The 24964-nt window shown below is 33.7% G+C and overlaps 1 protein-coding gene across 2 annotated transcripts; it reads left to right on the forward strand.

Annotated features, from left to right (window-relative positions):
- Positions 1–3354: 3354 nt before the first annotated feature.
- Positions 3355–12789, forward strand: LOC133325652 (transmembrane and coiled-coil domains protein 2). Of its 2 annotated transcripts, XM_061534374.1 has the most exons (12): positions 3355–3545; positions 6990–7403; positions 7472–7666; positions 7730–7794; positions 8710–8879; positions 9658–9785; positions 9851–10052; positions 10115–10235; positions 10294–10398; positions 10474–10587; positions 10654–10829; positions 12648–12789. In XM_061534374.1, exons 1-12 carry the CDS (start codon positions 3356–3358, stop codon positions 12772–12774), a joined length of 2007 nt encoding a protein of 668 aa, XP_061390358.1. In that variant the 5' UTR covers position 3355; the 3' UTR covers positions 12775–12789. The 2 variants fall into 2 exon arrangements, with proteins under 2 accessions (XP_061390358.1, XP_061390359.1); XM_061534375.1 differs by lacking the exon at positions 6990–7403.
- Positions 12790–24964: the final 12175 nt, after the last annotated feature.

A 24964-nucleotide genomic window follows, 5' to 3' on the forward strand; every position in this document is an offset into this window, starting at 1 on the left:
TTTGCGGAAAGTGGAATATATCTGTAGAAAATTTTGTGGAATGTAGTATTTTCTCAAGTAAAATTTTGTGGATTGCAATATTTTGTACAAAAAATCTTGTAGAACGTAATATTTTGTAGTGGAAATAGTGTGGAACCTATTATAGTCCATAGATAATCTTGTGTAACTTAATATTTTCTATGAAAAATAATGTGGAACGTAATATTTTGTTTAGATATCTTGTGGAACGTAATATTTTCTATAGAAAATTTTGTGGATCGTAATATTTTTTTTTAGAGAATCTTGTGGAACGTAATATTTTGTAGTGGAAATTGTGTGGAACCTATTATTGTCCATAGGGAATCTTGTGGAACATAATTTTTTCTATGGAAAATAATGGATCTTAATATTTTTGTTTAGAAATCTTGTGGGACGTAATAGTTTGTAGTGTGGAACCTATTATTGTCAATAGAGAATCTTGTGGAACGTAATTTTTTCTATGGAAAATAATGTGAGGCAAATATTTTGTGTCGGAAATCGTGAGGAATGTAATAATCTCTTTAGAAAATTTTGTGGATCGTAATATTTTTGTTTAGAAAATCTTGTGAATCGTAATATTTACTACTAGAAAAGGGGTTGAATCTAATATTCCCTTTAAAAATCGTGTAAATCGTTAAGTGTTCTCTGGTAAATCTTGTGGAACGCAATATTTTCGCAAGACAACTTTGTGGATTGTAAGATTTTCGATCGGAAATCTTGTGGAACGTAATATTTTGCATTGAAAATTGTGTGGAACGTATTATTGTCTATAGAAAAGTTTGTCGAATGTAATATTTTCTATGGAAAATATTGTGGATCGTAATATTTTCTGTAAAAAATTTTGTGCAACGTAGTATTTTCTTTAAAAAATCATGTGGAACGTAATATTTTTTTTATATAATTTACTGTGGAATGTATTATTTTCTATAGAAATTCCCGTGGATCGTAATGATTTCTATAAAAAACCTTGTGGAACATAGGATTATCTATAGAAAATATTGTGGAACGTAATATTTTCTATAGATAATATTGTGGAACGTAATATTTTTTATAGAAACTATTATAGAAATGTTGTGGGATATAACAGTTTCTATAAAAATCATGTGGAACGTATTTTTTTTAATAAAATATCTTGTGGAATGTAATATTTTTTAAAGAAATTCTTGTGGATCGTATTATTTTCTACAGAAAATCTTGTGGATCGTATTAGTTTCTATAGAAAATATTGTGGAACCTATTATTTTCTATAGAAAATCCTGTGGCACGTATTATTTTCGCAAGTGGATCTTGTGGAATGTAATATTTTTTATAAAAAATATTGTGGAACATAATATTTTCTCTTTGAAATTTTGTGAATCGTAATATTTTCTAGACAAACTGTTATGGATCGTAAATTTTGTAATGAATATCTTGTGGATCATAATATTTTATTTAGTTAATTTTGTGGAATGTAATATTTTCTTGAGAAAATTCTGTGGAAGGTAAATCTTTCTAAATATAATCATGTGGAATGTAATATTTTCTGTACAAAATATTGTGGAATGTAATTTTTTATTGTAGAAAGTCGTGTGGATCGTATGGTGGTATATTTTATAGTAAATATTGTGGAACGTTTTTTTTTACAAAATCTTGTAGAACGCAACATTTTTTATAAAAAAAAAAAAAATTGTGGAACGTAATAATTTGCTATTGAAAATTGGTTGGAACCTTATATTTTATGCAGCAAATATTGTGGAGCTTAAAATTTTCTATTGAAAATTATGTGGAACCTAATATTTATTTTTTAAAGATTGTGGAACGTAAAGTTGTTATAAAAATCTTGTGGAATAGCATATTTTTTTATTGGAAATCATGTGGAACTTAATATTTTCTGTAGAAACTCTCGTGGAACGTTACATTTTTATATGGAAAATCTTGTGGAACGTAATATTTTCTAAAGGAAATTGTGTGGAACGTAATATTTTGCTATTGAAAATTCGACGAATGTAATATTTTTATAAGAACTGTTGTGGAACTTGATATTTTCCATATAAAAATTATGTGGGACGTAATTTTTTTCTCTACAAAATTTTGTGGAACGTAATTTTTTCTCAACAAAATTTTGTGAAAAATTTTTTTTTATGTAGAAAATTTTGTGGATCGTAATATTTTCCATTAAAAAAAATAAGGATCTTATTATTTATTTTTATTTTTTTGTATAGAAGAAAAAATCTATTTTTGTGGATCCTATTGACTATGATTAACTCTTGTGGAATGCATTCGTTAGTCTCTTGATTAAAATACCATTTCTAAATACTTCAGAGGATAGGATTTATTGTGGTTTTTTGTTGTCTATAAGTGGCGATTATCTTGCGGTTCTTCTCCTCTTACCTAACTCTCGCTCTCCTCACTCTCTCTTCGCCCTCTCTCAATCTTGACCACATAATATTATTAAATAGAGACTATTTTTTTTTTATTCATTCTTATTAAATTCTACAATTATCTGTCGAAAACTGCTATTGTTGTTGTTGTATTTGTAAAATAATAAAACGAGGTGATTCAACAAATGGACTTTAAACTGCTGCCCATGCTTGCTTGCTGCTTGGCTCGCCAATGGTGGTGGTATTGGCCGGTGGGTCATACTTCCATACTTCAATGAAATATGAATCTGTTTTTGCTGTTCCAGTCCAGCATTGCAGTCCATTTATCGGCAGCTAAAGAGAGGTGCTGAGTTAGGGGGAAGAAATGAGTTGTGAATATAAAAATGATAATAAACATAATCTCTATGACCCTCGTTATCCGCACACTCGGAACACTACACTCATCATAATCTGGAAATTGTGCGAGTGGCGATTTGTCGTATTTATTCTATTTCTCCCCTCTCTCCTTCCTCCCTCCTTCTCGTCTTTGTCTTTTTGTTATTGTTGTTGTTGTCGTATTTTTCCCTCGCTTACAATACAATTTATGCTGATTAAATTTATTTATATTTCAATTAAAGTCATTTCGAGACTCGTACAAAGCGGATCACTGGAACTATACAAATACACATTTTTTTAAATAGAAATCTTTTGTAAATTTGCGGATTCCTTTCTTCACACGAGATGTAAAGAAAAAGAAGAGGAAAAAAATGTTTGTCAAATAAAATAATTTTGTTTTTCTCTTTCTATGTTTCCAGAGGACCCACCACTAAACAGGAGGCTAAACAACTCAGTTGCATTTATTGTCATCCCTCCCGCCCTCACACTACTGCGCCTGCCACAGATCTATCCACAACAATGTTCCTTGACATCGTCGTAGTCACAACCGTTTGGCAACACTAAGTTAAAATCTCAAAACAACAGCAACAACAATAAAAATAATGGATGGTTCACATCTAGGTGGCAGCAGTCATCAATTAGCCAAAGATCAATTGTTGCCATTGCAACCATTGGCCCCTCTGCATCACAACGTCTCATCATCATCACAATTATTATCTCAAACGAGAACCGGAAGTGGACTGCTATTACGCACCAGTCGATCACCATCGGCCACACGCAGTGCCGAGCCAAGTAAGTCAAGCTTCTACTACTTCTCTCTCCCTTTCCCTCTCTCTCCAAGATGTTCCTTTATTTTTTATTGGCTCTGAGACTCAATTAAAAATGTAGAATTTTTTTTTTCTTAATTTTTATTACGGTTGGAATTTGTAGCTGTATCTAAAGTTGTGTAGAAAAAGAAAATATTTTTTTTATTGTAATTTCTTTTGTAGCTGGTTGGTGGTTAGCTTTAAATGTTTTCTCCTCATCTCTCTCACCATCCAGCCATTATTATGACACACAATCCCATTCTATATTTATATCAATCATTATATACCATGGTTTTATTTCTGGTTTTACATATTTAGTCATTTCTGGTAAGCTGAATTGCAATTTACCTAAAGGAAACCCAATTCAGCTAAGCTGAATTGCAGATAATCTGAAGAAAGTCTTACTACGCTTGTCTAAACTCAAGTTTTCCTCCAGAAAACCCAATTCAGCTAGCTTGAAATAAAAAATCCCCATAGAAACTCTAATTCAGCTGGGCTGAATTAAATATTTTCCATAAAACACCGAATTGAGGTGATCGGTAATGGGTTGAATTAAAGATTTTCAACAGAAAACCTAATTTAGCTGGGCTGAATTGAAGATTTTCTATAGAAAACCTAATTCAGCTAGGCTGAATTGAAGATTTTCTATAGAAAACCTAATTCAGCTAGGCTGAATTGAAGATTTTCTATAGAAAACCTAATTCAGCTAGGCTGAATTGAAGATTTTCTATAGAAAACCTAATTCAGCTAGGCTGAATTGAAGATTTTCTATAGAAAACCTAATTCAGCTAGGCTGAATTGAAGATTTTCTATAGAAAACCTAATTCAGCTAGGCTGAATTGAAGATTTTCTATAGAAAACCTAATTCAGCTAGGCTGAATTGAAGATTTTCTATAGAAAACCTAATTCAGCTAGGCTGAACTGAAGATTTTCTATAGAAAACCTAATTCAGCTAGGCTGAATTGAAGATTTTCTATAGAAAACCTAATTCAGCTGGGCTGAATTGAAGATTTTCTATAGAAAACCTAATTCACCTGGGCTGAATTGAAGATTTTCTATAGAAAACCTAATTCAGCTGGGCTGAATTGATGATTTTCTATAGCTGGGCTGAATTGAAGATTTTCTATAGAAAACCTAATTCAGCTAGGCTGAATTATATAATTTTTATTGAAAACCTAATTCAGCGGGGTTTAATTAAAGGCTTCCACTTAAAACCTCAATTCAGCTGGGTTGAATTGCAGTTTTTTAAACCCTTAATTTAGTTATTCGGAATTGAAGATTTTTCATAGAAACTCTTATTCAGCTATTCGGAATTGAAGATTTGTTATAGAAAACCAATTTCATCTAGACCGAAATTGAAAATTTTCTATAAAATCCTAATTCAGCTGGGCTGAATTAAAGATTTTCTATAGAAAACCTAATTCAGCTTAGTTGAATTAAAGATTTTCTATAGAAAACCTAATTCAGCTTAGTTGAATTAAAGATTTTTTATAGAAAACCTAATTCAGCTGGGTTGAATTGAAGATTTTCTATAGAAAACCTAATTCAGCTGGACTGAATTGAAGTTTTTATATAGACAACCTAATTTAACTGGGCTGAATTGAAGATTTTCTATAAAAAACCTAATTCAGCTGGGCCAAATTGAAGATTTTGTATATAAACATTATATCAGTTTGATTGAAGATTTTCTTCTTGGCTGAATTTGTGGTTTGAAGTCTAATAAGCCGAGCAGAATTGATAATTTGATTCTAAAAAATATATTTTATATTTAGCACAGTTGAATTAAGTATCCAATAGCATTTTACCCTTCTGAATTTCACATTCCAATATGAAATCTTAAACTCAGCCCGGCTGAATTAGGTTTCCATAAGGAATTCTCCATTCAGCCCCGCTGAATTAGGTTTCCATTGGAAAATCTTCAATTCAGCCCAGCTGAATTAGGTTTCCATTAGGACATCTTCAATTCAGCCTGGCTGAATTAGGTTTCCATTAGGATATCTTTAATTTAGTCCAGCTGAATTAGGTTTTCATTAGGAAATCTTCCATTCAGCCCGGCTGAATTAGGTTTCCAATAAGAAATCTTCAATTCGGCCCGGCAGAATTAGGGTTTCATTATGAAATCTTCAATTCAGCCCGGCTGAATTAGGTTTCTATTAAGAAATCTTTAATTCAGCCCGGCTGAATTAGGTTTCCATTATGAAATCTCCATTCAGCTCGGATGAATTAAGTTTTTATGAGGAAATCTCCAATTCAGCCTGGCTGAATTATGTTTCCATTGGGAAATATTCGATTAAACCTAGCTGAATTAAGTTTCCATTAAGTTTTTTTAATCTAGCTGGGATTAATTGTTGATATTCAACCAAACCTACCTTCGTGTCGTCATTATATCATTGTATATTATATCCTTACCTGTATCTGCATGCCTTGTTATCTATTTTTAGTCATTACATGTGTTGTTCCATTTATTGTTCATAACTATATGTGTTGTGTTTTTTTCTTTTGTTGTTTCTCTCTATCATTCTCCTTCTGTTTTATTTTATTTTTTATCACACAGCTTCATAAAAATTTTAACAATAAAGACAAGGACACCACAACAACAGCAACAACAACAAAAAGTTGTATATTTGTAATAAATTAATAGCAGATTTCTTTTGATCACGCACATTCACCTTCTTACATAATAAGAGAATACTGCAAAGAGGAGTAAGAGAACAACACCATACAACAACGTCTCTCCCTCACCACTCTCACATTGATAATAAAGCTGTCTGATTCACCCACTCTCTGTGCATCATTTTTGTTCGACATACCTGAAAACAAAATAAAACATCACGCCGCTCTCTCTCTGTCTCTCTGTCTCTCTTTAATTTTTGTTCAATTTATGTGTTCCTTTTTTGTTTTGAAATATAATTTCTGTCTCCCTCTCTCTCTTTTTTGAGATATTGAATTTTTTTTCTCTCATAAATATATCACTCTTTGTGTAACGTTTTTTCTTTGTTTTTAACTTTTACAACCATTTTTTGTGTCTTTCTTTCTCTCTCTCTCTTGCTGTGTTGCTTTTGTAATTCTCTCTTTACTTCTCTTTGGTTTTGTATTGTTTGAAATATCACACACACATTTTTATATGTGCTTTTTTATTGTAAACTCACTCTCTTAGATGATAAACTAAAATACTCTCTTAAAACAAACCAAGAGAACAATATCCATAGAGCTTTACATTTCGCTTAAAAACCAAAACAAACTAAGAGAAAACACAGCTGAAAGCCAAATACAAAGCAAAGCAACAACAAAATTATAGATTTTTCATTTCTGAAAAAAAACACGGCTACAATTTCCTTTCTTTGAGAGCTTAAGAATTTAAAAACAAAAGAAACAAAAACTAAAATCAAAACAAAACCCCCCAAAAATTTTCGCATGAATACAACAACAGTGTCCAGAGAGCGTGAACATCACCGCGGTGAGAGTGCCGACTCAACGAGTTCTGCGGCGCTGGCATTTGGCAGCAGTTCAGCGGCGGCGGCAGCGGGTATAGCAGCATCATCCAGTGGTGCCAGCAATAGTGTGGCCACCACCATGACCGGTAGCATGGGTAGTGGTGGTGTTGGGGTGGTCGGTGTGACGCCCTATCGTGGATTTCGCAGTCATTCGCCCACAAATCGTCGCAGTCGGGAACGTAATCGTACGCATGCCCGTACACATGGTTCCGATCAAGGTGGCCTGTTGGCCTATGGTGCCATTGGTGGTGGTATTCCATTGAGTGGTGTTGGTTTGGTGGGTGGTGATATGGATGTGGCATTGGGTAGTACCACATCAGGTGGTGTTATAGACGATACACGGTTGTCAGGTAATGAGAAGAGAGTTATAATTTTCAAGCTTCAATTTTTTAAAAATCCTTTTATCCCTCTCCCTTAGGTCTTGACGACATTTGCTATCAATCCTTTGCCTCCGATGATTTAGATGCCGGCCAAGGTGCTGATACCGGCAGTAGTAGTAAAAAACATCACCGACGTCATGAAAGAACCTCCAGTCTGCAGGCATTAGATCGTCTAAATACAAAAATTCAATGTACAAAGGAGTCGATACGTAAAGAACAGACATCACGGGATGGTAATATTCAAGAAACTTATTTCCAATTTAAAAAAAATTCTTAAAATTTCGTTTGTTTTGCAGATAATGTAAATGAATATCTGAAATTAGCCGCCAGTGCTGATAAACAGCAATTAATACGAATAAAGGTAGGTGGAACTTGATGAAAAGCACATTTTCTCGAAGAAATTACCAATTAAGCTGGGCTGAATTGCTAATTTGCTATTGGAAACCAAATTCAGCAGGTCTAAATTGAAGATTTCTTAATGGAAACTAAATTCAGGCAGACTGAATTGAAGATTTTCTAATTCAGCTGGGCTGAATTGAAGATTTTCTATAGAATACCGAATTCAGCCATAGAAAACCTAATTCAGCTGGGCTGAATTGAAGATTTTCTATAGAAAACCAAATTCAGCTGGGCTGAATTGAAGATTTTCTATAGAAAACCAAATTCAGCTGGGCTTTGAAGATTTTAGAAAACCAAATTCAGCTGGGCTGAATTGAAGAGAAAACCTAATTCAGCTTTAGAAAACCTAATTCAGCTATCGAAACCCTAATTCAGCTGGGCTGAATTGAAGATTTCCTATCGAAACCCTAATTCAGCTGGGCTGAATTGAAGGTTTCCTATCGTAACCCTAATTCAGCTTGGCTGTATTGAAGGTTTCCCATCGAAACCCTAATTCAGCTGGGCTGAATTGAAGGTTTCCTATCGAAACCCTAATACGGCTGGGCTGAATTGAAGATTTCCTATCGAAAACCTAATTCAGCTAGGCTGAATTGAAGATTTTCTATGGAAACCCTTATTCAGCTATGCTGAATTTAAGATTTTCTATAGAAAACCTAATTCACCTGGACTGAATTAAAGATATTCTATAGAAAACCTAATTCAGCTGGGCTTAATTGAAGATTTTTTTTCCATAGAAAAACTTCGGCAAAGTTAAACTGGTGATTTCTTAATAAAAAACTAATTCAGCTGAGTGATTTAAAGACTTTCATAGAAAATCTGTATTTATTTTGGAAACATTTGCTGAAATGTATTATTAATAATTTATTTTGTTTTTCAGGCCGTTTTTGAGAAAAAGAACCAAAAAAGCGCACATTCAATATCTCAACTGCAAAAGAAACTGGACAACTATACGAAACGAGTGAAAGATCTACAGAATCAACAATATCAAACCAAGTCACAGCATAGACAACCGCGTGAAGTCTTAAGGGACGTGGGCCAAGGTTTAAGGTATGTATACAAATCAGTTTCCTCTGCGAAATATGTAATTCAGCCCAGCTGAATAGGGTTTTCCTAAGGAAATCTTCAAGTCTGCCCGGCTGAATTGGATTTCCTTTGGGGAATTTTCAATTCTGACCAGTTGAATTAGGTTTCTTTTAGGAAATCTTCAATTTAGCCCAGCTGAATTAGGTTTCCTGTGGGAAATCTTCAATTTAGCCCAGCTGAATTAGGTTTCCTATAGGAAATCTTCAATTTAGCCCAGCTGAATTAGGTTTCCTATAGGAAATCTTCAATTTAGCCCAGCTGAATTAGGTTTCCTATAGGAAATCTTCAATTTAGCCCAGCTGAATTAGGTTTCCTATAGGAAATCTTCAATTTCGCCCAGCTGAATTAGGTTTCCTATAGGAAATCTTCAATTTAGCCCAGCTGAATTTAATTCCCTGTATGAATACTTCAATTAAACCGAGCTGAATTTAATTCCCTGTATGAAAACTTCAATTTAGCTCGGCTGAATTAGGTTTCTTATAGGATATCTTCAATTTAGCACAGCTGAATTAGATTTCCTATAGGATATCTTCAATTTAGACCAGCTGAATTAGGTTTCCTATAGAAAATCTTAAATTTAGCTCAGCTGAATTAGGTTTCCTATAGGAAATCTTCATTTTGGCCCAGCTGAATTAGATTTCCTATATGACATCTTCAATTAGGCTAGACCGATTTTTTGTTTATTTCCCTCAAATATATTTTTTCTTATTAATAAATAAATTTTACATTTCATTTGTTCCAGACATGTTGGTGGCAACATCCGTGATGGTATCACTGGATTTTCAGGGTCTGTTATGTCCAAACCCCGGGAATTTGCACATTTGATTAAAAATAAATTTGGCAGTGCTGATAATATAAATCAAATGTCAGGTAAGATCGATAAATTACTTCCAATGGATATAGTGATTAAGACTCCTATTTTGTTCGCCTTCTAGAATCTGAATTGAATAACCTAAATATGCCTGCGAATCAAGAAATGTTTGGTAGTTCAACGCCCAACACTGCCATACCAAATGCATCCACGGGATCTGGTGGTGGTGGCGGTATGCTTAATGCCGGTGGTGCTGGTAGCGGTAAATTTAATAGTGAAAATGGCAGTGAATGTAGCAGCGTCACCAGTGAGAGCATACCAGCGGGGTAGGTTTCCTTAGGTGATATTTATAAATTATACATTTTCTAATGTAGTTTTAAATTTACAGCTCTGGAAAAAGTCAATCGGGTGCCAGCCAATATCACATTGTATTAAAATCTCTTTTAACCGAATTGGCCGAACGTAAGGCTGAAATAGAAAAACTAACCGAACGTGTTGAACGTTTAGAGGTGGGTAGTCTATTTTCCTCCCATATTTTAAAATTTATAATGTATTTTATTTTTCTAGAATGCTCAAAAGGAATTTAATAACTTAACTGCAACACTGGAAGGTGAACGATATCGTGCTGAAAGTCTGGAGGAACAAATTAATGATCTGACGGAATTACATCAGGTACGATTATAGCCTTTTCCTGCAAGTCCCTTCATTGCTAATAATTTCCTTTTTCTTTTCCTTTCTCTCTTCTAGAACGAAATTGAGAATCTAAAACAAACCATTGCCGATATGGAGGAGAAGGTTCAATATCAAAGCGATGAACGTCTGCAGGATGTTAATGAAGTTTTAGAAAATTGTCAAACTAGAGTAGGTTTATCAGATTTTTAAATTTGTTAAATGGAAAGTATATTTGTTTTTGTTTCGCTTTTTTAGATTTCCAAAATGGAACATTTATCCCAACAACAATACGTAACTGTTGAAGGTATCGATAATTCGAATGCCCGTGCTTTAGTTGTGAAATTAATTAATGTTGTACTGACCATACTGCAAGTTGTACTGCTGCTGGTTGCCACAGCGGCCGGTATTATAATGCCGTTTTTGAAGACAAGGTAAGAGAAAAGCCGAATTGGATATGTAAAAAAAAAACATGCCATTCAGCTAGGAGGAATTAAAAATTTCCTAAAAAAGACTTAGTCAGAAGGGCTGAATCGAATATTTCTTAAGGGAAACCAAATGCAGTAAGGCTGAATTAAAGTGTTCCCTTTAGAAAACTAAATTCAGCTGGGTTGTATTAAAGATTTCTTAATGTAAACTAAATTCAGCTATGCTGAATGAAAAATTTTCTATTCAAAAACCTTATTATAATGTGCTGTATAGAAGATTTTCTATCAGAAACATAATTCAGTCGGATCAGAATAAAGTTTTCTTATTAGAAATCTAATTCAGCAAACCTAAATTGACATTTTCACAATAGAAAGCTAATTCAGCCTGGTTGAATTGAAGCTTTACTAACGGAAACCTATTTCAGTTAGACATACTTGTAGTTTTACTCTCGGAAACCTAATTTAATCGGGCTAAAGTGAAGAGTTTATATTGGAACCTAATTCAGCCGAGCTGAATTAAAGATTTCCTATTGGAAAATTTATTCAGCTGTGCTGAATTGAAGATTTCCTATTGGGAACCTAATTTAATCGTGCTGAATTGGAGATTTCCTATTGGAAACTTAATTCAGCCGGGATGAATTGAAGATTTCTTGGGGAAACTTAATTCAGCCCGCCTGAGTTGTAGATTTCATATAGTAAACTTTATTTCCTAGTGGAAACTTATAGCTTTACTAACGAAAACCTAATTCAGTTAGACAGAATTTAATTTTTACTCTTGGAAACCTAATTTAATTGGACTGAATTGGAGATTTCCTATTGGAAACTTAATTCAGCCGGGATGAATTGAAGTTTTACTATTGGAAACATAATTCAGCCGGGCTGAACTAAAGATTTCCTATTGGAAAATTAATTCAGCTGAGTTGAATCGAAGATTTCCTATAGGAAACCCTATTCAGCAGGGCTGATTTGAAGATTTCCTATTAGAAACTTAATTCAGACGGACTGAATCGAAGATTTCCTATAGGAAACCTTATTCAGCAGGGCTGAATCGAAGATTTCCTATGGGAAACCTTATTCAGCCGAGCTGAATCAAAGATTTTCTATAGGAAACCTTATACAGCCGGGCTGAATCGAAGATTTTCTATAGGAAATCTTATTCAACCATACGAAATCGGATTTTTTTATTCGAAATCTTATTCAGACGGGCTGAATTGCAGATTTCTTATCGGAAACCTTATTCAGCCGGGCTAAATTGAAGATTTCCTATAGGAAACCTTATTCAGCCGGGCTAAATTGAAGATTTCCTATAGGAAACCTTATTGAGCTATACAGAATTGCTATTACCTATTGGAATCCACAAAGAATTGTAAATTTCCTATCGGAAAATTTATTAAGACCAGCTGAATTGTAGATTTCCTATAGAAAACTTACTCAGGCGGGTTGAACTGTATTGCAATTGGAAACCTTATTAAGTTGGGATGAAATGCAGACTTCTTAATGGAAACTGTATTCAGCAGTGCTGAATAGAAGATTTCCTATTGGAAACCTATTCAGCCGGGCTTAATTGCAGATTTTCTGTAGTAAAACCTATTCACCCGGCATGAATCGAATATTTCCTGTGAAAAACCTTAATCAGATAGGGCTGAATCGAAAATTTACTATGGAAACCGGCTGAATAAAACATTCCCTGCTTTCCGGCTGGCTAAATACAAATTTCTTTATGGGAATATTATAAATAATTTCTTAGCTGAATAAATTTTTATGAGTCAATATTCTTTATCCCCTTAACTAATACCCCTTTCTTTCTCTTCTGTCATTTTTCAGAGTCCGTGTACTGACAACATTCTTATCGATATTCATTATAATTTGTGTGATACGTCAATGGCCTGATGTTCAGGACATTGGCGCCGGTTTACTGCGTCATTTAAAACAGTCTTTGGTTGTTAAATAGATATATATTTATATACCTACATACCTAACTAAATTTATATTTGTATATGTAAATATATATAGAAACAAACAAAAAACCCCCGATACCAATTCTTAACTATTATAATTAAAACAAAAAACAACAATTACAACTATAACTATTATTATTTAATTATAATTATTATTAAATCTAACAAAAAAGTGTGTAATAAATTTATTTTTAAACTTTGTATAATGCATTAGGAAAAGAAATCGATCTAAATGTAATTTGTAGCTTAAAAAACACTATTTATATTTATATAAAAATAGAATCCAAAACAAACTCTAAAATTCAATCCAAGAAAAAAGAACAAACTATATTTGTAATAAAAACCAAATACCACAACATTTTTAGGCCTTATATCCATCCATCTCCCCACCACCATCATCCCATTCAATATAACAACAAATTTAACTAAACTACCAGAGAAATAAAAATACAAGAAACCTAATTATGGAATATAATGTGAGCAAAACATTTTTGAAAACATCAACTTTAGAAATTTATCATACCAAAATCCAAATTAGTATTTAAGTTTTGTAGTTGTAAACGATTTTTTTTTATTTTAATATTAGCTATTATAAGTCTATTATTTATAAATGGACTGAAAAGTCCAGGGTCTCTAAAACAAATATAAATGTCCATTATTTGACAGAAAATCAACATGAACAATTTGTCTCATTTTTGGTCTTTATAAAAACTAAAAAATTTTTAAATGTATGTCACTTTAGAATGGGCCTCATAAAATGTGTTCTTCATATTTAAATAAATTTTGATTTCTAATTCGGTAATGGCAGTTTTTTCCTTTTTCCACCTTCAGTCCAATTCAAAGACAAATGACTTTACTCCTTAAAACTCCATTACCGCCTTGTCCGTGGCGTATTTGACCACCAGAGCGCCGTTCTTCTTAAAGGTGTTTAGTTTGCGTCAACTACATATATTAACCTGTAATCCTCTGGTCTTAGTCCTTCTTCAAGTCAAACCGGTACATAGAACATAGAGGTTAAATTTTTACATAGCTGATATTTCTTCCATCTGAGGAATATGAAAATATTCGCCACACTATTCACCACATGGACTGTTGAAAATCCACAAATTACCCCAAGATACTGGGAATAACGTTTGACAGCCTTATCAAGTCGTCTGCGCAAGCCACTGCTTTATGCGATAAACTAGGAACAAAGTCCTCAAGTCGCCAGCCGGCGCTGGCAATGAAACGTTGTTGGCCTCTTATAAAGTCATAGGCCGGTCAGTGGAAATCTCCAGTGTGGTTTGCGAATGAAAGTGATAGAAGTGGAAAAATATCCAGGACTACCAGAATGCTGCCCTGAGAACTGCAATTGGTATCTTCTCAATACTCCAGTGGTCCATCTTCATGAGGAGACGAAGAGTTTTCCCGTCCATCGACACAATTATATGTTATTGATGTGGCACTTGCCTGACTGTTATTTTTGGGAACACCCCTGTCATAGTCTTATGGACAGAACTCCCCCACTTCATGTTCTAGACAGAGAAGTCCAAAGACGTGAACATCTAGATCAAGAAGCCTATCAAACAGGTCTGAATGGTATTCACACAGACGCAGTCGCTCAGTTAATAGAGCAATATAGTGTGAATACCATAATCGAAGACCAACCCCCATATATCGCAGCAGAGGAGAAGCAGCTGCCCTGACAAACATTTAGCACAACATGACACAGGTGCAACCTCTTAATTGTCCTTTTGGCCAAAAGTTGTGGGCACATACTTAACACATTTTGCATGTGAAGATAAGGAACCACACGACATATTTATAACTGCCATAACACTTATTTTGCTGCTACAAAAATACACAACCCAGTTTCCAAGACAACATTTTTGAATTTGGAGATAGAGGAACCAGAACCGGACAATACATAACCCATAACATGTAATTTGTTGCTACAACAACAACAACACATATGAACCGACGTTCTGTTTCAAAACATTTCCTTTACATCTGATCTAGATCTCATTCACGGAAACAGCTACGAGTATTCCACACTACCAAATGAGTTACAGGCCTTAATAAGGTAGTCGTCCGAATTTCTATTACCGCATTTTATGGCCCCTTTGTATTGGGTAACTCCACTAAACTGGAACCGATCATGATCAAACCCGCGCGTTACTATGATGATCTTCAGATGATGGTAGATTAAAAACCAATGACTTTCACAGTTTCTACCATCAGGGATCAGCTTGGTCATCTGGTACCATATTTTTTTCCGTTACTAAAGCCGCCTTTTGAAATGCGGAGAAGGATAGTAATGGCCAACCGATGCTACTATGGTCTGAGTAAACAACTCAAAAACAAGGCCATCTCCCGCCAGATCAAACTCACACTCTACAAGACGCCGATACTACCCGTGCTGCTGTTATAAGGATCTGAAGCATGGGTATTTACGTAAGCAGATGAGGCAGCTCTTGGAGTGTTTGAGAGAAAAATTCTCCGAAAGATCTATGGACCGATCTGCGTTGACCGTGAATATCGCCGTCGAATGAACCATGAGTTGTACCAGCTATTCTCGGTTATCGACATTGTTAGACGTATTGAGCTGCAGCGACTACGTTGGCTAGGTCATGTTGTGAGAATGGATGAAGATGCCCCAGCCCAGAAGGCATATAAAAGTGAACCAACTGAAGGTTCGCGCAGAAAGGGAAGGCCATGAATACGTTGGAAAGATCAAGTCGAAGACAATATCGTCGAAAATGGTCTTTCAAATTGGAAAAACTGCGCAAAAGACCGACGCGCCTGGAAATCTTTTTTAAGCTCAGCTTGTGGAACGTAAGTTCTGTCACAAGCGAGCTAAGTAAGTAAGTAAAGCCGCCTTTGGAACGGACCATGGCTCCAGTGAAGACTTGCCAATATCCTTCCTGACTGCTACTGCACAAAAATATATATAGCTTGATCCTCTTCACATATTATTAAAAAAATAAGGTCAAATGAAAAAATTAAAATATTCTTTAAAAAAATCTGTCATATTTTTTTAAATTATTACGAAATATATTGCCCATTTCTAATATCCATACCACAATAGTTTTGGATTGCAAATTGAGACCCTCGACTTTTCTTTCCTATTTATTCGAAAATAAAAAAAATCTCACCTCTTCTCCCCATTTTCCGTATACACAGGTAGTAAATTAATCATTTACATTTTATACAAATATTATTAAATTGTGTAAATATGTCACATATTTATTTTTAAATGTAGTAGTTGGGTCAATTTTTTGTTTTAGTAAAGTAAAAATAAAACAAAACATTATATTTGTAATAATTATTTTTTAATTAATTAAAAAATAAAACGGAAATGACCTTTTTTTTAAAAAAATCAAACAAATTTAACAAAACAATTATTTTTATTTCTAAAAACAAAAACAAAATTCCTATTAGAATTTCTCTGACGAATGTGTGGACTGCTGTATTTCATATTAAATAAATTAATAAATAAATATATATTATTAGTTTGCAAATAAATATATAGTTTGTAATAAATAAATAATATTAAAAACAAATGACAACAACACAAAATAAATTACAAAGATAAAAAATGAAGAAAACATTCAAAATAAAAAAACACAAATTTTGTTTATCAAAATTTGAAATGAAAATAATTACAGATGGTAATACAAGATTGTGTTTTATTACAATTTTTTGGGTGGGGGAAATCATAAATGCAAGAAATAATAAAAAATATTGCGATGCTGACTGTAATATCCAGTCTTAAACATATTATGAAGTCTTCAAAATGTTATATTTGGTTCTAAAATTTTGGCTTACCATACATACTTACCATACATAACCTAAAATGTATAACCCAAACATTAAAATTTGTAATTTTTATACCAGCTATTCTCGGACATCGACATTGTTAGACGTATTGTGCTGCAGCGACTACATTAGCTAGGTCATGTTGTGAGAATGGATGCCATAGCCCAAAAGGCATATAAAAGCGAACCAGCAGATGGCTCACGGAGAAGGGGAAAACCACGAATAAGATGGGAAGACCAAGTGGAAGACAACATTGCCGAATATGGTCTTTCAAATATAAAATCGAACCTTAGCTGGAATGGCTCAACTTTGCACATGGTAATATTTCTTACAATTTTAAATCAAGTTCGGTGATGGGGAATATCGGTTCACTCCTTCTGGTACCTCCCACACAAAATGGTCTACATTTTTGATGAAAATTAATTTTATAAGATCATGCGAACGGACTACCGGATTTGAACCAAAGAACCTACTATTTTCTGTATAACGTTGTAAGATGGGACCCTTGGGTCCACTTTTTCGAGTACCTCTCCAATAAAGAGTCAAAAGTTTGAAATTTTTTTTATTTAACATCAAGTGAATTGAATGTCCGATTTGATCCAAACTTTGCAAGTCGTAATACCTTTACCAAACCTATATCAAGTCGGAAGATGAGATCCATCGGTCCACTTCTTATAGTACCTCCCTCACAAAAGGTCAACATTTTGAAAATTTGATCATTTAATTTGAAGTTAATGGAATGTTCCATTTGATTCCAACTCATAATATTTTTACCTTGGCTATATTAATTTCAAATGTGGGACCCGTCGGTCCACTCCTTTTGGTACCGTATCCTTAAGCTCTCTAAAGACTAAAGATTTCGTGGGCTTCTTTTAAAAAGTCCCCACGAACTTTGTTTTCCGCTAAACCTTTTACTTGTCTACAAAGTCACCACGACCTTCAAAGAGCCTAAAGGGACTCCCTTTAGCTCCATAATAACTCTTAGGCCATCAGGACGCCTCCAAACGGTTCTAAGGCCTTCAGATCTTCTCTAAATACATTCAGGTCTTTCAGCTAGCTTAAGAAACATTTCAGGCCCATCAGCTCGTCTATAAATTGGGTACCCAGTCTTAAGCTTACCTATAAAAACTTCCTGGCCCTTCAGATTGTCTATAAACACCCTTACGTTTTGGTATAGCCTCCGTTATAACAGTACCGCAAAATTTTCGGTATTTTGAAGGTTCTATACGTATTTTCAAAATATGCTACAATAATATATTAAATAGTTGTTTTTTATAAAAACAACAAACTGGGATTAAGCCTGACTATTTTGCAAAAACAAAATACAAATGGTATCCCAAATAACCCGCCAACACTACTGAATTTTCAAAATATGCGACAATAATATATTAAGTTCAAATGAGGGACCAGTCGGTTCACTCCTTCTGGTACCCACAAAATTAATTTTATAATACCATGCAAACGGATTATCCGATTTGCGCTAAACTTTACACAACCTCATATTTTAAGCATGCCTGTATAATGTTGGAAGATGGGACCCATCGGTATATTCCATTTAGTACCTCCTTCACAATGGTTAATTATTTTGAAGATATTGTCAGATGGGACCCATCGGTATATTTCATCTAGTACCTCCCTCACAAAGGCTCAATATTTTGAAAATATATCAATCCAATATCAAGCGATTGAATTGTACAATTTGTTTCAAACTTTACACATAATTATATTTTTGTCTTACCTAGTTCAAGTCCGAAGATGAAATTTATCGGCCTACTCCTTCTTGTATATCTCTCTAACAAAGGGTCTAAATTTTGAAAATGTGTTAATCCAATTAACATATGGAATGTCTGATTTGATTTCAACTTTGCACATCATACTGTTTTAATCTTGCCTAGATTAAGTCCATAGGTGGGACCAATCGGTCCTCTACTTTGGCTACCTCCCCCACATAGAGGTCAAAATTTTCAATTTTTTTCTTTCACCATTTCAATCTACATCAATAGATGGCGTTGTCAGGTCGTTATGGCAAATCCAGGCATTCTTAAAAATTGAAAAAATTTTTTAAAGAATTGTGATTTTTGGAAGATTTAAACGGTTTTAGATAGCTTAGAGCTCACTGATTGTCTGTGTGGTAAACTATATTTAAAATTCCGATCATAATTAGGTATAGATTGCCAATAAAATAATGTTAAGAATAATTAAAAAGCTTTCTATGGAATTTTCTGAGACAAACAATTTTCATAACGAAAGAGAACTCTTGGAGTTTTAAATAATCTTTGGATTTTTCGAAATATTTCAACCCGTTATGAAGTTATTTGAATTTTTACCAATACTTTGATTTTTTCCCTTATGTCCTGCAATTTTTTGCGTAAGGGACACCACCATCTATCTATTGATGCAGTATATCGAAATGGTGAGCACGACAAATTTAGGGGTTTCTTCAATGTTCAATAACTTTTGAAATACTTGGAGTATGGTAATAAAATTGGTATCATATGAAAGGTATGGACTTTAGATATTTCGATATTTGCTCATAAATTTATAAATATGAAATGTTATATAAGAAAATTTGTTTTAAAATATAGCATTAAAATTTACCAGCTTAAATAAATTTTTATAATAAAATTTATCGATACTATAATAAAGTCCATATTTTACCCTTTAATATGACACCTTATTTGTGTTAATAGGGCAATTTGTTCAAAAGTTACAGGCAATTCTAGCAATTTTTAAATCGAACAACACGCAAACTTTATTTGAGCCTAAAAGTATGCTACGGTTTTATTTACAAATAAACCTGCAGCCACCATGAAAGGAAAAATTGCCATTTTTAAAAGATCGATTTTTGTGTGATTTTTCATTTTCGGTTAATAGGCGCCCAGCACCGAACAGTGAGTATATTTCGTAACATCCTACAATTCAAATGCAAATAGCTCAGCGACTACTTAACCGATTTTCATAATTTTTGCAAAAATGGTTAGAGGGAATTTTACAGATTTATTCCATATTGGCAATGCATTTATAAATTAATTTTATATAAGAGAAAAATTAGCATTATGTGCAAGTTCTAAAAGATATTTAAAAGTTGAATTTTTTGTTAAATGTAAACAAAACCGTTGTATAGCCGATATGGGCAGCCTATGCTATAGCCCAAACACAAATAATACACAAATAGATGTTTATACCCTTCACCACACTGTGGTACAGGGTATTATGTCTTTGTGCATATCTTTGTAACAGGCAAAAGGAAACGAGATAGACACATGGTTCCTTTTGAGAATCATAGAATCACTTTCTAAGTCGATTTATGCATGTCCGTCCGTCCGTCCGTCCGTCTGTCCGTCTGTCTGTCTGTCCATGTATTTTTGTGAGCAAAGTACAGGTCGCATTTATGATCCGATTTGGATGAAATTTGGCACAGGTCACTTAATTGGCCCAAGGACGAACCCTATTGAAATTGCAAAAATCGGTCCACGTTTAGGCATAGCTCCCATATAAGGGTACCCCAAAATTTTCGGTATTTTGAGGTTCTTGAGCGCGTTTTTTAACTGAATTCGCTGAAATTTGGTACTTTGAGTTCTTATTGGGTAGCAAATCTCTCTATCAAAAATTATAAATAAAGGTCCATTTTTTCGGATAGCCCCCATATAAGATTACCCCCAATTTTCGGTATTTTGGGGGTTTTGATCGCATTTTCCGACCGAATTCGCTGAAATTTGGTACTTTGTGTTCTTATTGGGTAGCAAATCTCCCTACCAAAAATTATAAATAACGGTCCATTTTTTCGCATAGCCCCCATATAAGGGTACCCCCAAATTTTCGGTATTTTGAGGTTCTTGAGCGCGGTTTTTAACTGAATTCCCTGAAATTTTGTACATTGAGTTCTTATTGGGTAGCAAATCTCCCTACCAAAAATTATAAATAAAGGTCCATTTTTTCGGATAGCCCCCATATAAGATTACCCCCAATTTTCGGTATTTTGGGGGTTTTGATCGCATTTTTCGACCGAATTCAATGAAATTTGGTACTTTGTGTTCTTATTGGGTAGCAAATCTCCCTACCAAACATTATAAATAAAGGTCCATTTTTTCGGAAAGCCCCCATATAAGGGCACCCCCAATTTTCGGTATTTTCGGGTTTTTGGGCTCGTTTTATAACTGAATTCGCTGAAATTTTGTACATTGGGTTCTTATTGGGTACCAAATTACTCCACTAAAAATTATAAATATAGGTCCAGTTTTTCTGGTAGTACCCATATAACGGTACCCCAAAATTTTTGGTATTTTGGGGGTTTAAATTATAAATATTGGTCAATTTTTTCTGGTAGCCCCCAGGTTTTGTTTTTTATATATAGTATGGGAAGTGAAGTACTAAAAGAAATGGACCGATGGCTGCCATCTTCGAACTTGATTTAAATCACTGGTGTACAGAACAAAATTGAGAGGGTGTATGTGAGCGGGTGTAAAAGCGAAAATAGAGAACATGTGTTAACCACATACCTTAAATCTTAAAAAAATTAAATCTTTTTAAATCCTCAAAGAAATATTACGATGTCGGTATTTTGTAACAAATTGGACATTCCATTTATTTGAGACACAATTATAACCCCCTCTAAAATTCATTGATTGCTTACTTTAAATCAAAATGTTTAATTAAAAAAAAATTATCTTTTTTCTTTTTGTTTTTTTTTTTATTTTGAGAAAATGTTTTTCTTTTTTTGCATTTGTTATATAATTTTTTGTTGTTGTTCTGTTTTTTTGTTTTGTTTTTATATTATGCGTTTTTTAAACGTTGTACATCAAACTAAGCTGTTTTTGTATATATTTTTTTTTTGTTCGGGATTTTTTCATTTGTAATATATTTTTTCCACAGTTTTATAATACTGTTTCCTCTTTGTTTTCTTTGTCTATAAAGCAATGGCTAATATATATAAATATTTTTTTCTTTTTGTATATCGAAGTGTATATATATGCATTTGTTTTTTGTTTTTGTGGTGTAGATATATATTTATTTGCTTAATAAACACATTTTGTTTTTTGTAATGGCAATTTTTTCAATTACTTGAAAGTGTATTATATTTAATTTCCTTTTTTTCTTGTTTTTTTTTTTTTTTTTTGTATTGAGTATTGAGTGGGAGAATATGGGATTTGTTTTCGGGAGATTTCTTCTTTACATAGAGAAAAGACAATACTTTAAATGCAATAAATATTTTTTGTTGCTCTTAAGTTGTTGTTTTTTATATATTTTTTTTTTATTAAATTTTTTGTTATAGACGATTTACAGATTTTTTGTTTTAATATTTTAATGGGGAAAAATTTGAAGACAACAAAAACGAAGCAAAAAAAAAATAGTAATAAATTTTTATTATGGATGATTTGCAGATTTTTTTTGGAATTTTTTTTTAATAGGAAAATATTTAAAAACAACAAAAACAAAGGAAAAAATTAAATAAATTAAAAAAAAAAAATGTAATACAATATGTAATTCAATGCAGCCTCAATGTTTTTACCAATTTGTTAGTAAATAGTTCGTTTGCTTGGAAGAAAAATATTCCCAGTGGTGTTAACGGAAATTCAAAATTTATCTAAACTCCTCTGTCGTTTCAAAAAAAAAAAGGAAAAAAAAACCAGTAAGGAAAGTAGTAAAGTCGGACGGGGCCGACTATATTATACACTTCACCACTTTGGGAATATTCAACAGATGGAATCCTAACGGACGTCGTATTTTTGAAGGACCATTAACATGAAACCAAACATGTCATTCTGCAACATATACTAAATTTTGGACAGATATAGAGTTGCTTCTTAAAATCGAAATCTAAACCGATTTCATCGAAACTTGTTAGGTTACACTTATATCAGTATATTTGAGCATTCGGCTCTATTTTGAGTTCTTCATTTACTTAACAAACCCAAACTTCGTGCAAATCGAAGGATATATAAAGACATTGGTGCACCATTTACATAAAATTGGACGAAAATATATATTGGAACTACATCTAAATCTGAACCGATTTTCACGAAATTTAACACATATCCTTCTAGACTCAATTCAGTACGCTGTGCCAAATTTCGTGCAAATCGGAGGGTATACAGGGACTTTGGTGCACCATTTACATAAAATCGGTCGAAAATATGTCTGGGAGCTATATCTAAATCTGAACCAATTTTCACGAAATTTAACACACATCTTTCTAGACTTCATTTAGTACGCTATGCCAAATTTCGTACACATTGAAGGATATATAGGGACTTTGTCAAACCATTTACATAAAATCGGACGAAAATATATATGGGAGCTATATCTAACTATGAACCGATTTTCACGAAACTTGGCACACATCATTCTAGACCTAGTTCAGTAGGCTGTACCAAATTTCGTGCAAATCGAAAGATATTTAGGAACTTTGGTACCTCATTACCTTATATCGGACGAAAATATATATGGGAGCTATATCTAAATCTGAACCGATTTTCACGAAACTTGGCATACATCATTCTAGACCTTATTGAGTAGGCAATACCAAAATTCGTGCAAATCGAAAGATATATAGGGACTTTGTCACACCATTTACATAAAATCGGACGAAAATATATATGGGAGCTATATCTAACTATGAACCGATTTTCACGAAACTTGGCGCACATCATTCTAGACCTAGTTCAGTAGGCTGTACCAAATTTCGTGCAAATCAAAAGATATTTAGGGACTTTGGTACCTCATTACCTTATATCGGACGAAAATATATATGGGAGCTATATCTAAATCTGAACCGATTTTCACGAAACTTGGCATACATCATTCTAGACCTAGTTCAATAGGCTGTACCAAATTTCGTGCAAATCGAATGATATATAGGGACTTTGGTACACCATTTACCTTATATCGGGTGAAACTATATATGGGAGCTATATCTAAATCTGAACCGATTTTCACGAAACTTGGCACACATCATTCTAGACCTAGTTCAGTAGGCTGTACAAAATTTTGTGCGAATCGAACGTTATTAAGGGACTTTGGTACTACAGTTACCTAAAATCGGGCGAAACTATATATGGGAGCTATATCTAAATCTGAACCAATTTTCACGAAACTTGGCACACATTATCCTAGACCTAGTTCAGTAGGCTGTACCAAATTTCGTGCAAATCGAAAGATATTTAGGGACTTTGGTACCTCATTTACCTTAAATCGGACGAAAATATATATGGGAGCTATATCTAAATCTGAACCGATTTTCCCAATTTCAATAGGGTTCGTCCTTGGGCCAAACAAATGAGCTGTGCCAAATTTCATCCAGTTCGGATTATAAATGCGACCTGTACTTTGTTTACAATTTAACATGGACAGACGGACAGACGGACGGACGGACGGACGGACATGCCTAAATCGACTTAGAAAGTGATTCTATGCATATTCTCAAAAGGAACCATGGGTCTATCTCGATTATTTTTGCCTGTTACAAACATATGCACAAAGACATAATACCCTGTACTACAGTGTGGTGAAGGGTATAACAATTGAAAAAGTGTCAGCTGGTGTTATCAACAGTTGTATTCCCCCAGCCTATGGTTTGCGAAGTCAACGGAATTGCACACTGGATTTATTATTGGAGGATCGATGGGTCGCATCTTCTGTCCCATCTAGGTTTTGTAAAAATAATACGTACATTCGTTCGGTATTGAATTAAAAAATTGTCCAACATTTCTACACTTTGTGGGGGACGATTTCAGAAGTATGGATCAAATCGAACATTATTCCATTGGGTTTGATATTTCAAATTGATCAAATCGAAAAAAATCGAGACCTTCTGTGGGCGGTACTAGAAGGAGTGGACCAATTAGTTCCCTTTTCGGATCTCATATAGGTAAGATGAAAATGTTATGATGTACAATGTTGGGATTAAATGGGACATTTCTTTTCTCTTGATTTTGGATTAACATATTTTTATGATTTGTACCCTTTGTAGGGAGAGAGGTACCAGAAGGAGTGAACCGATAGGTCATATCTTCGGTCAAAATCTGGGTTTGGTAAATGTATTATGATTTGGCAAATTTGCATCAAATCAAAAATTCCATTCGTTCGTTATTGTATTCCAAAAATTTCAAAATGTTGACACTTTTTAGGGGAGGTACCAGAAGGAGTGGACCGACGGGTCCCATCTTCGGACTTGATCTAGCCAAATTGAAAATATTGTGATGTGCGAGGTTTGATCAGATCGGACATTCCATTCGTTCGGTATTGAATTAATCAATTTTTAAGATATCGACCCTTTGTAGGATGGGTACAAGAAGGAGTGAACCGTAGGGTCCAAGAAGGAGTGAATCAATGTGTCGGTCTAGATCTGGATTTGGTAAATGCACTACGATTTGCAAAGTTTGGATC

This window comes from Musca vetustissima, unplaced genomic scaffold, assembly GCF_032173495.1.
Source record: "Musca vetustissima isolate MV318-11 ecotype Yass unplaced genomic scaffold, APGP_CSIRO_Mvet_v1 utg9499, whole genome shotgun sequence".
NCBI classification, from domain to species: domain Eukaryota; kingdom Metazoa; phylum Arthropoda; class Insecta; order Diptera; family Muscidae; genus Musca; species Musca vetustissima.